General features: G+C 41.6%; 1 protein-coding gene across 5 annotated transcripts in view; it reads left to right on the forward strand.

Moving 5' to 3' along the window:
• Nucleotides 1-13,533, forward strand: part of PRDM6 (PR/SET domain 6) — a 101,164-nt gene that overhangs the window by 78,311 nt on the left and 9,320 nt on the right. For 3 of the 5 annotated variants that reach the window (XM_083576894.1, XM_083576896.1, XM_083576893.1), the window contains one exon: nucleotides 5,247-5,285. The exons of the other annotated variants lie outside the window; for them this stretch is intronic. In XM_083576894.1, coding sequence (XP_083433020.1) covers nucleotides 5,247-5,285 — 39 coding nt within the window. The remainder of the gene's footprint in view (nucleotides 1-5,246; nucleotides 5,286-13,533) is intronic. 5 annotated transcript variants of the gene reach the window in all.

Raw genomic sequence — 13,533 nt, forward strand, 5'->3', positions numbered from 1 at the left:
CAACTGATTTCAGTGGCTCTAAGTGTTATTAAGTTTGACAGCACACTACACTGAAAGATTCAAAATCCTTTGGGGTTAATGTTGGTAGTTAGCAGGTTCCATTGTTGTTTACTGCTCTCATACTACAATTTAAAATGTACAATAGTGCTTCCTCTATTTTCATGGCAAAAACTTGTAACAGCATTCTCACCAATAAATGTGCTAATAAAATGCAAGCTCTCAAAGTTCTCCAAACATTTATAGGATCTTAATCACAAGAGCCCCATTAGTGCTGTGACTCATGAACCTGAACATTCAGGCAACAATAAGCAAAAGCCTGAGGGTGAAAAACAAGGCTTGGTTTTCTGACTGAATCTGAATTAGAAAGATTTACTTAATTTAAAAAAAGCATTTCGAACCAAATTATCTAGCCTTGACATAGCACAGATTAAGCATTGTGTTGGGCATAATCTGAAGTGACATGTGTACAAAAGTTCCTCTTCTGTGGTGGAACAGTTTTTTGTGTGTATGTGGGTATTCCACACATACTAACATCTTACCCTCCTGCTCTCATCATAGGGAGGAATGAGGAAACTCTGTGATTCTCATAGTTCACTGGCATTAGCTGCAATCTGGCACAGCTATTTATATTCTATTTCTGACCCCTCCAATGTAGATGCCATTTTGAAGCACTGGCTGGTGCTCTAGGTATGTGGGTGAGGTTTCAAATGAAAGTTCAAAGTCCTTCCATTTGCCAAAAATAAAATGGAACATATAGTAGGTAGGGAAATGGAGCGTCTGAAAAATCTGAATTGTGTGAAGATTAGCAGAATTCTTAGCAGCTGGTAGTTATGTCACACTCACAACTCTGCATTTTTCAGGGTCATGATAGTGTGTATCATCTGTGATCAAGTGGAAGGATGTGCCCTGCAAAATTTCCCTTAGCCTAAAAGAGGGCTACGCTATCTGTTGCAGAGAGGTTGTGCCTTCTTTCAGTTAGATGCCTCCTCCACCCAACATATTGGTGCTTGGAATGCTTTTTTTGGGGTACTTCCAGATCAGTGTTCCTCATGCACGCTTGTTTCTTGCTGTGCCCACCTGATGTCATTAAGAGAACAGCTGAGTGTAGACAGTATTGATCTAGATAATCCAGTAGTCTGACTTGGTAAAACAGCATACTGTGTTGTATCTGGAAACAGAACCTTGAGCTCCTCTCTTTCTGAGTGCCTCATTACCATTGCCTGTCTCTTGGGTCTCTTGGGGAAAGGGAACAAGTAGGATGCAGCTGAGTCTTAGGTCCCATCCTTCTTCTACATAGAAAGAAGGAATATAGGTAGTATTTTTCTCTCATGCTGCTTGGGCGGAAAACAGGATCTTGGCCACCTCCCTACTGTATGCATTTTTCGATTGAGTTAGTCTTGAGCACATAAATGAAGCATCTTTCCTGGATTCCCAGGAAGATCTTTGTTTTTTGTGTGGAGTCTCTTATGGCGAAGGACATGTAGTAGATTTTTAATAGGGCTGCTGCTTCTGTGCTAAAATTGGGGCTTCTGGAGCCATGGAACTGAAACTAGATTTTGGGGCGGTTTGACAGTTTCTCCTCTATGGTAGGTCACAAGGCCTGAGTCAACACCTATAGAATGATCCATGTTCATATAGACACGGTGTATACTGACGATGTGATCAACTCTCAGTGGCACTATGAGGCCGTTGCCAAAGCCCAAAGAAACATGGCTGCTATCTCTACTACTCGGGAGTTAAATGTGGCTCTTGGTGACTTCTCTGACAGCAAAAATGGCATCCCATTATCAGTATCCTTAGGCAGAGTCTCAAACACTAGCATAGATTTATAATCAGTATAAAGTCTTGACCCCAACCCAGTGCCCAGTGATTCCTATTCACCAGCATCACTACTGCCATGACTTATTACAGTGAAAGAACAGGTTGTGTCTTTTCCTCTTCTACTGTGGTAGCAGTGGTGAGGATGCATGGGCAAAGGTATCTGATCCCTATTAGTACAAGCCTTGGTTGCTTTTGTCTATGCAATTCACTTAGTTGCACTGATTTAAGAATATTGTAAGTGACTACTGCATCTAGAGTTGAATAAAGAATCAATTTGAGTGACTTGGGGAGATGGAAGAGAAATTTGATTTAGTCAGCTTTTAAAGACATCCCTACCTAATTCACATTTCGCCAAACACTGTGCAAATAGGAACACAGCCACCCTTCAGAATTCACTCTTCTCCAAACTTTTGATGCATTCTTCAACTAAATAATGTATAAAAAAATGCATACACTAAGGGTAAGTATGCACAAAGGCATATATTAGTGAAAATAACATACAAATATGCATTATATTAGGGAGAATTGTTTGTATAAATATGTGTATTAAGCAATGTGTATATCAGTAAAATACTGATTCATTTTCATTAAGACTTTAAAAAAAAGGGACACTGATGCAGAAATGTGGAAAACTGAACCAAAGATTTGAAAAATTACAAACTGATTGAAACCAAAATTGACAGATTTGCCCATTCCTACTTGTGCCTTTATGAAAGCATCCAGGGCTTGTATTAACATTATACAGGCCAGTTACAGAAGCCTTTGTACAGGGTGAGTCCTTGAAAAGAGGCCCCGTGGATACAGAGTACACATGTTTCACGGGGCCTCACCCTGTACGTAGACAGTTCACCCAGTGCAAAATTTTGGGAATTGGGTTTGCAGATGTTTGGCACTCACTCAAGAAGCAAGGATATATAATCATAGAAATCTTCCACCGACTGTTGCCTATTTTCTGTATTCAAAGGTGCACAGATAGATGCAACGTACAAAAAGAACCTTTCACCTTTTAAAACTTATACTTTATACAGTGGTGCCCCGCAAGACGAATGCCTCGCTAAACGAAAAACCCGCAAGACGAAAGGGTTTTCCGATTTTTAGCGGCTTCGCAAGACAAATTTCCCTATGGGCTTGCTTCGCAAGACGAAAGCCCATAGGGAAATCTCCGGGGACAGTGGGGAAGCGCAGCGCGCCTTCTCCTCTGTTCCCGGACCTGTCCTGAAGGCTTGCGGTGGGAGGTCCGGGAACAGAGGAGAAGGCGCGCAGCGCTTCTCCTCTGTTCCCGGGGCTTGCGGTGGGAGGAGGGTTTTTCCTCCCCACCGCCAACATTCAGAACAGCATTCTGAATGTTGGCGGTGGGGAGAAAAGCCCTCCTCCCACCGCAAGCCTTCAGGACAGGTCCGGGAACAGAGGGGAAGGTGCGCAGCGCTTCTCCTCTGTTCCCGGACCTGTCTTGAAGACTTGCGGTGGGAGGAAGGTTTTCCTCCCCACCGCCAACATTCAGAAGGCTGTTCTGAAGGCTGGCGGTGGGAAGAAAAGCCCTTCTCCCCCCGCCAGCCTTCAGAAGAGTTCCCGCAGGGCTGCCTAGGCTGCGGATAGCAGCCTGCTGCCCCGCGCGAGGGGCGCTCTGCTTCAGAGCGCCCCTCACGCCGGGCAGACTTCCGCAGCTTGGGGAGCCCTGCAGGAGTTCCCTGCAGGGCTCTCCGAGCTGTGGATAGCAGCCTGCTGCCCCTATCCGCAGCTTGCGGATAGCAGCCTGCTACCCCTATCCGCAGCTTGGAGAGCCCTGCGGGGAAGTCCTGCAGGGCTCCCCAAGCTGTGAATGTCTGCCCTGCGCGAGGGGCGCTCTGAAGCAGAGCAGAGCGCCCCTCGCGCGGGGCAGCAGGCTGCTATCCGCAGCTTGGAGAGCCCTGCGGGGAACTCCTGCAGGGCTCCCCATGCTGCAGATGTCTGCCCCGCGCGAGGGGCACTCTGCTTAAGAGCGCCCCTTGTGTGGGGCAGCAGGCTGCTATCCGCAGCTTGGAGACCCCTGTGGGGAAGTCCTGCAGGGCTCCCCAAGCTGCGAATGTCTGCCCTGCGCGAGGGGCGCTCTGAAGCAGAGCGCCCCTCGCACGGGGCAGCAGGCTGCTATCCGCAGCTTGGGGAGCCCTACGGGGAACTCCTGCAGGGCTCCCCATGCTGCAGATGTCTGCCCCGCGCGAGGGGCGCTCTGCTTCAGAGCGCCCCTCGCGCCGGGCAGCAGGCTGCTATCCACAGCCTAGGCAGCCCTGTGGGAACTCTTCTGAAGGCTGGCGGCGGGAGAAGGGCTTTTCTTCCCACCGCCAGCCTTCAGAAGGCTGTTCTGAAGGCTGGCGGTGGGGAGAAAAGTCCTTCTCCCCCCGCCAGCCTTCAGAAGAGGTCCGGGGACAGACTGTCCCCGGACCTGGTCTGAAGGCGGTCTCCATAGGAACGCATTAATTGATTTTCAATGCATTCCTATGGGAAACCGTGCTTCGCAAGACGAAAAACTTGCAAGAAGAAAAAACTTGCGGAACGAATTAATTTCGTCTTGCGAGGCACCACTGTACAACTATTTTGGATTTTTTGCTCCCATTTAACCTAAAAGGCATCTATTTTGTTTATAAATCTTATTAATCTATCGCCCAAGGATGATATGCAATATTGGTCATAAAGTTCCTTTATTTCAGTGGTTATAGCTAACTGATATCACCCTGGTGGTTTCCCCTTCTTTGAAATGTCTTTTAAGAAATTATCTGAGATTACTTTGCCTTTTGAAGACCAAGGAGAGAATTGTACACAATCCTAGAGTGAAATCCACTATGCTGAAGCAACACATATAATCTGTTGTGTGTAATAAACTGTGAAGTCCCTGCATAAATTTGATTGCATGAAATGGTGATTATACAACAGCAGAGCACGGTCAACAGTGCTTGTTCATTATTTCATAATTTGAAATATGTGCAGCAGTGTATTCAAGAGTTGCATAGCATTAGGTTTTTTCAGGGTAAGAATGTTTAGTATTCTAATTAAAGCTATGGCAGTAATATTTAATACAATATAAAAGAGTCAGCCAGTGACACTAATATTAGATATTAATCCACCTGGATTAGGAATTGAGTACATCCAGGTTTGTATGCACATTTTGTTTGAATTTGAAATTAATTAGGGTTTTTTAAAAAAACACTTTTGACCATTTAGGTTACGTTTCCTCTTACCCTTCAATGTGATTTTTTTGTTTGTTAAATCAATTCATGTTCCTCCTGGAAACAATCAAAGGATGAATATAACTCATCCAAAATTAATTGGCCAAAGGATGTTCCAAGATTTTTTTTGTTTGCTTGTTTTTTGCCCAACCATTTACAAATTGACCCACTATTCCTTGATCCAGGAGTCAGAAATCCCTTTTCTCTTCTGTTTTTCTGCTGCAGAAATTCCCAACAATCCCATTTGGGGGGCTCCAGAAAGGGGTAAGCGGAAGCCTTCAATCACAGTGAATCATTAAAAAAAATATTTCATTATTTTTGAACTCAAAGCCAATTCTCATAAAGGACAATTTGTTTACATTTATTTTTCTTTCTTTCCTTAATTGTCATGTGTAGTATGCAATGTTTAATAAATAGTATGTGTTTTGGGTTTCATGAATATTTCCCCTGACAGTTTCATATGCAGTTTTTTTTTTCATTTTTAGCTTAGTTGTAAATAGTCATGTGCATAAGATGTTGTAAGGTGGTAGACATGGCACATGAGAGCATACCCAGAAGATATGTTAATCAGTGCTTAATCTTTCTATTTCCATGCTATATATAGATGTAGAAATAGTGATTTGATGTGCAGTTTAAGCAGTTATTTAGTAGTTTGGGACTTTCTATTAGTATATTGCCTTGCTTAAATCTCTGCTTTTCTTAAAACACTTCAATCTTCCTCAATCTAATTTATAACCTGCAAACATTTAATCATAAATATTCACATCACACAACATACCAAAAAATAGCTTTTAAGGAAGTATTGTATCGAGATTTGTTTTCTCTCTTGTTTATACAATAACTCTGGAATATTGAAACCAAATCAAAACAGCAAGCTGTATGCAACAAATTATTATTGCATAAAATTTTTCAATAGTTTGCAGATTAATTGTTTTGTAGTTCAATTTGCTACTCATCATAAATCAAGTAGTTTTAAAATAGTGTCTTCAGGACTCATGCGATTTTGCAGTGTTTGTATCTTTTAGCGGTATTTACAGATGCTTACATTTCTGTTGTGATACTAGCATGAATGACTAAGCTTAAGAAACCTATGAAATCACTTAAGTAAATACAACATCTGTGTTCTATATCTAAGAGATGTGCAGGCTGCATTAATTGCATTGGGTTCAATGGAGCGTAGGATAGATTACAGCTAATGCAGCTGTGAGTGAATAAGGTCCCTGCCTTAAATCTTATCTCTGCCATGGACTCACTAGGTGGTCCCATCTGCAGTAGAGGGTTGATAAAATGAAGTTACCTTACTATGCCAGTATATATGATGTACTTTAAATGTTCCAATATTTAGAACATTCAAAAAGTGCTATAAAAGTACTTATTATACATGTTCAACCAACATCCCGGTGCTATCCTCGTTTCAGACAACTGGCTCCAATTCTGAATGAATTAATGTTAAATGTCCAACACCTTAAATTCTGCCATGTGCCACCACAGAAATCTGTTTCATGGCCATTCCTTCATCTGTTGACCTTAAATTAACCCACTTGGGCACAAACCAGAGAAAGAAGAACCAGCTTCATGGGATTTAAGTGATTAACTGAGTAGGAATTGAAAAGCATTAGGCACTCTTATCTTTCTCTGAATTGTACTGATCGTACAGGAAAGAAAAAGTAGGAAGGCACTAATTGCAGGGAAAAGGAAGTAGGGTATCCTGAGGTGCATAATATATATTTGTTACTGATTCCCATGTGTTTCGACCTCTGTTCTTCTGCAGAGTGTTGCATGGGGCCTCCAATAATAATTTACTGTCACAACGCAATTATGCCAACAGATTGTGAAAACTGGCAGGTTTCAAGTTTGCGGATCTACTTGGTTCTTAGTAGAACCCTGAGATCCACCAATTGGATCCAGGGTACAAAAGATGTCATGCACTTGGAATTAAACAATTTTGAGCCCAGAAATTTGTTAACAAAATTAAGTTCCTTCCACACAAAAAGCTACTTCTGGAGCGTTCTCTCCCCCCCTCTCCCTCACTTCATTTCAACAGTATAATTTAGATGAAGTGGCATAATTGATGCCATTGTTTAAAAACTGAGAGCCAGAAATCCCTGCCAGTCTACTTAAAATCACCCAGAGATCTACCACTGAATCCCAATCTATTTTCTGGCTGCCCCGGCATATTGTATGATGGTTGGTGTGTGGTGTGTGAGAGACAAGACAGACAGAAGCAGAAAGAAAACATCTGCCACATATTTAGCACTTGACACAATTTCTACAACGGACGGTTTTTATGTGAGTCATGTTAGGCCTTGGAATAAACACTATTTCTTGTACTTCAGGATTTTTGAGCTCTATATACTTCCTCAGATTGTCTCCAGCTATTACAAGAAACGTTTACATGCCTCTTGTTTGCTCATGCATCTGCTTAGTGGCACTTCTTGAAACATCTGCTATGTTCTGTCTCTTCTTCTCCAGCTTCTACTGACTGTGTGCTAGCAGTCTGGTTTTGACTCCAACTTCCCCGTAGTAATTAGTAGTAATTAGGTTTCAAACTAGCCCTATTAAATATCTTCCAGGATAAAACACACACACACACACACACACACACACACACACACACACAACAAAGAACTCATGAGTCACTTACTTGCACTTACTAGACAGTGGAAGGACCTATCAGGAATGAATATAGACCACTGGTACCAAAATGTATGGGAAACCACACTACTAGAGAAGTTAACCAACAAACTCAAACTAGCATGAGGACACCTTCACCCCAGTATGGTTCCCCTTTATCACATACACAGCACAACAAGACAATGACCTATCCTCCCATACCTGACCCAACAATCTACCCCCCCCCCAAAAAAAACACAAGCCAGACTGCAATCAACAGAATGCAACCAACCAAGCCCAGGACCCCTTAACCTCTCGCTTCATCAATATAAAGAAATAAATACACAACCTACCCACAGGATGCTGACACAAACCCCATCACTAATAACAGGCAGTAGAACAAAAGAACCACACCCCATCTCTCCCCCTCCCTTTCCCCCAAATGCAAGATGTCTATGACAAAAATGTCTCTCACTAAATGCAGTCGAACCGAAAAAGAATATGAACTGGAAGTGGAGACAACAGATATATGTACCTTTCCCCGTTTATCTGTTTTTATTGTAACAGAAAAAAACTCTAATAAAAATCAATAAACCCCCCTGCTACTTGGGAACCACTGTCATGCATAAACCCTATGAGGTACCAACTCACAATAGACCTGCAACAGGCATTCCTTTTTCCGATGCCACAAAGGCAATTTGCGTCATCATTACACATCAGTGGAGGGGTTGCCAATTACTTTAGGCCCATAAGCATAATTTGAATTTTTGAATAAATGCTGCAGGCACCACCAGCTGTTTCAATTGATACACACACAGAACAGGAGTAGAGAAAAAGTGCACATGCACAAACTTCATTTTTCCAAGAGATCTGGGTAAATATCCCGTGGAACTGATCTGAGCCTTAGAAAAAGCACATAGAGGTGGGAGACAAAGCGGGGGGGGGGGAAGTGTCACACTTTGCATTTCCTTCTTTAGCTGTATGTATTTTTCTAGAGAGAAAAAGGCAATTACCCTCACCATGTCATGACCAAGGAGAGCGAGTGCTCAGATGCTTTATGGGCACCAAGAAAAGACTTCAAGGTTGCTGTGTTTTATGCCCATGTATCTGAGCTTAAGCTCCATTGTATCTACTAGCCCTGTGTAGAAAAGGATACTTATTTATTCATTACTTTTATTGAGCAAAATGTATAAACCACTTGTTTGTAAAAAAAACACACCTCTAAGTGGTTTACAAAAATTCAAGACAAAACATTACAATTATTGATAAAACACTCAAAAATATTCAAAGGACAATTAAAATCAAGTGTCGCTAGCAAGAAACAAAACACATGGAACTTTTAAGTCTGAATAGGCTTCCTTGAACAGAAATGCTTTATGCAGGTGCTGAAAAGAGTGCCTTGAAGATGCCTTCCTAATGTCGATAGCAGAGTCCCATAGTGTAGGTACTGCCACACTGATCTCTTGCAAATGCAAAATGAGTGTTATGTGGCACATGTTCCACAGATTGAAGCGGTTGCGTGGGCACATATGGGGTAATACAATCTTGCTGCTAAACTGGTTCCAAGCTGTTTGATTATACTATATTATTAGTATAATTTATATACTAATAGTAACATCTTGAACTTAGTAGTAAACCAGTGCAGACCTCTGAGCAGAAGGGTTGCTCCTGTTAGCAACCATGCTACATCATTCTGCCCCAACGGCAGCTTCCGGGACAAGTGCAAGGAAACCCCACCTAGAATATATTGCAGTAACCCAATCTGGGGGTCACCAGTGCCTCAACTACTGTGGTCAAACTCTCCTAGTTTTAAGAAATTTCCTATGTTGTCCTCAAACGTAAGATCATTCTGCAATATTTCTGCATCATTAAGTATGATTGCTTCATGTCTGCATCTGTGGGCTCCCTTGCAGTGATGCCATTAGGTCCAGGAGCAATAATGATACGGGTTTACACAAAGGCCACAATTTTATTTGGTTGCAGAGCTTAAGTTTGGTTAGGGCAAGACCTTCCATTGAGCTGCCTGAAGAGAGTAACCAGTGAACTGATGAGGTGGTCAAGGGGTAGCCCATGTTTAAGCCCTGGGAATGGAGCAGACTGAAGCCTCTAACGTGTCTGGTCCACCCCTAGGTCCCACCTCCTAGAGAACCAACGAAAGCCTCCTATTGGCTCCCTTTCCTATGCACAGCCTGCAAAGTGCTATAGTTGTGATGATGCATGCTCCAAAAGCATGCTCCAAAAATGCATGCTCCAAAAATTTGTAGGGACACAAATCCAGGACCTTGGTTAGTCATTCCCTCCGCCCTCCGTCCCAGGGGCTTCTACAAATTTGAAAATTATTTTGAGATGAAATCCTAGAATCAGGCTATTCCTAACAACGGGAAGAGGTGAAATTACTCTTTATAATTACAGGCGGTGAACATTTTGCACGGGGGTTCCGTTGCTGGCCCCCCACGTGTTGGCGGAGCCTACATAAGCCCACCTTGTTATGCTCCTGCTTCGTCTGGCCCTCTTTCGGGTCCAAAAGGACTCGCACATCAATTGGACACAAGGAAAATGGTCGCCGCCTGTACTATTTTATTTTGTCCAATTTGAAGACGGTGGGACTGCATGTTCATCATCCCTAATGTAACAAGCTCTAGGAAGTAGATGCCCATGACATTCATGCAACAGCATTCCATTGATCATTGAAAACTATAAATGACATGCATATTTTTACCAAAACAAATTACAGTTTGAATGATAAGAAAATACTACTTTTATTATTATCATCACAATTATTACCACAACTTAAGTACTACTGCAAGAAAAGGCAACCGTGCATTTCTTCTACTTTAAAAATGATGCATTGGAAAGGGTTGCATTTGCCATTTTCATTGTAGTTTTTAATTATTTGTTCGTATTTTGTTCCACGTATTTCAGTTTGGTAACTATTTGCAAACAAAGAACAGCATGATTTTGCCGAATAAAAAATTAATCATGTTGACCTGTCTTTTTTTTAAAAAAAGAGATTAATTGGTTTTATTTAGTGTCTTATTTGTTTGTTGTGGGAGCTGTTAAAATAGATAACCAGGGGCTAATAAATGTTAATGATCCCACTCACTCTTAGAAAATCAATTGGTCATGATTACAGCACATCTCAGTGTATTGTTTTTGACTAAAATAATTTAATTCTTAAGAATATTTTGAGAAGAAACTATCCTTACTCATCTTTGTTTTATCATTGCCAGAATTTTCATGTCAGTTTGATGAATGATTTCTGCTTAAGTGAACAATTCCTCTGAACGAAGAATAAAGCTGAAAAGCATATCCCTCTTGTCCCACAGTAATGACAGTAGTTATAGAGTAATTATTAGTGTGTGCCTTTGAGGTATAGGATTTCACATGCGCTCACATTGTATAGGAAATATGTGGTCCCAAACTCTGCATGCTTTGAGCTCTGTGTTAAACTGGAGTCCCCCCAATTCATTCAAGGCTTTGGAACATGCTCTACATGTGCAATGAAGAATCCCCATTGTGAGTCTGGTAGAATATTTTTGGTTCACAGGGCAATGCTTCGTCTGTGGCTGTATATGGCAGGTTCCTAACATGCAGCTGCTTTGAATAGAGTGAAAGATCAAATGGAGAACACTGTGTTTTTATTTATTAGTAAATATATATATACAATACTTATATTGTGCAAGCAATCCAGTCTTTTTTTTAAAAAAATGCTGTGGATGTACATTGCAGAGAAGTATATAAGTTTAGCATATGCTCAGGAGGAGAACGACAAAGCTCTCGGGATCTTCAGATCTCTATAGATACTCCACAGTTATCAATACAGATCCAAGGTCTTATACCAGTGTAAATATACCAGTGTAAGCAGTAATTCACATGGCAAGTCAGCACAGGAGAACTAGAGGGGGAAACCCACGTTACAGGAAGATGAGAACTTTCACTCATTCGTTTTGAAGTGTATAATCTACATCTTCAGATACTCAAGGCAGCTAAGTCATCAATACTAAAACAATGCAATAAAACCTTAATATCACACTACTGAACAATCTCAAAAATTGTCAGTGGCTTAATTGTCCATTTTACCAGCCTTAATGATCTTACCAATCACCTTCACCATAGTCCTTTCAGGGATGTCACAATGACTCTCATTTTACATGCAGATGGTGGTGGTTGGAGCTTACTAGGAATTTGGGGGGGCGGGGCGGTTAGACAAATTCAGGTAGAATAAGGCTATAAATGGTTACTAACCATGTCGTCTCTGTTCTGCCTACACCGTAGGTTGCAGCATGCTTCTGAATACTAGTTATTGAAAACTGCAGGAGGGGAGAGAGTGGTTGCGCTTAGTTCCTTTCTTGTGTGCTTCCTGCAGGCATCTTGTGGTAATAGGATGTTGGCCCAGATGGGCCATTGGCCTGATCCAGCAAGCTCTTACGTTCTTACGAAAATTTGAGGTCCAGGGCTAATGCCTGGGACTTAATCAAGGCTCCATAAAGGGCTCCGTTGCAGTGGCATATTGCAGCTTTAGAACTTTTTCTTTGAAACTTGTTGGGAAACACTCATCAAATATTTTATAATGTGAGTAATTAAAATAATATAATATTGAACTATTGACCAACGCTAGACCATTAGTCAAGCTAAAAAATTCTACGATCATTGCTCTGAAGCACTGTGAAATAATAGTATTGGTGATCAGCGATGCAAGTAGTCACAATTAAGCAGTTCAGTTGACGAATGAGGGAGTACACTTTATTTTATGCTTAATTGAATTGCTGTACATGCTTGGTCACCATTGTCTCCTTTCCTTTAGAGCTTTGGATTCTAGCTATTTAGAGGTGCACATTTGTAAAAGGGAGAAAGCAATTAAGACTGTCGTATCGGCTCTAAAAATGCAGACAACATGAGCTGTGCCTTGGGTTGTTCCTCGCTATTAAAATCATTAATATGCCTAAAGATACAATCTTAATTTTCTTAAAACACTTAATAGGAAACTAAAAACGCATCTCCCTACATTAAAATAGCCAGATGGGTGAAGAGGCTCAAGCGCCTAAGAATATTTGTAGTGCAATCCTGCTCATGTCTACTCAAAAATAAGTCCCATTGAGTTCAATAGGAGTTGCTTCCAGGAAAGCGGGTATAAAATTGCAGCCATCTGCAAAGCTTAACACTGTATGCGGAAAATCTGAAACATACAAGGGTGGAAGTCTTATCATCACAAACCTCTAAGCATAAGTCTGTGATCGACAAGCATATGTTTGGGTCAGGGCTAGGAGGTAACGTCTTTTTCTTTCTTTTTTTGCATAATATCTGACAAGAGCTTTAGGCAACAGCAGTAAATGTTCTGATTCGTTCCATAGTAGTTTAGCCCAATATATTTGGGTGTCCCAAACAGAGTTGCTGTCTTGCAACTGTAATCACTGTGCTTACAGTGGGGGCCTGGTAGTGGGAACAGTCCTGCTCTTTGCATTAGCTTACCACACTTAACAAATAGATAAAATAAATAGAAGATTTCTCTTCTTGAATACATTTTTATGCTTTTCCATTCTATCCCTTTTTCAAAATTTAATTAGCCTAGTGTCTTTTGTGTTTTCCTCCCCTTCATTTTAATGCTCACACATTACATTTGTTGTTGGGGCTTGCAACATTATGAGCTGTTTCTAACAAACGGTAAAAGGTAAAGGTAAAGGGACCCCTGACCATTAGGTCCAGTCATGACCGACTCTGGGGTTTGCGGTGCTCATCTTGCTTTATTGGCCAAGGGAGCCGGCGTACAGCTCATGTGGCCAGCATGACTAAGCTGCTTCTGGTGAACCAGAGCAGGCACGTAAACGCCATTCACCTTCCCGCCGGAGTGGTACTTATTTATCTACTTGCAGTTTGACATGCTTTCGAACTGCTAGGTTGG

The sequence above is a fragment of the Podarcis filfolensis genome (genome assembly GCF_964270895.1).
Source record: "Podarcis filfolensis genome assembly, chromosome: 11".
NCBI classification, from domain to species: domain Eukaryota; kingdom Metazoa; phylum Chordata; class Lepidosauria; order Squamata; family Lacertidae; genus Podarcis; species Podarcis filfolensis.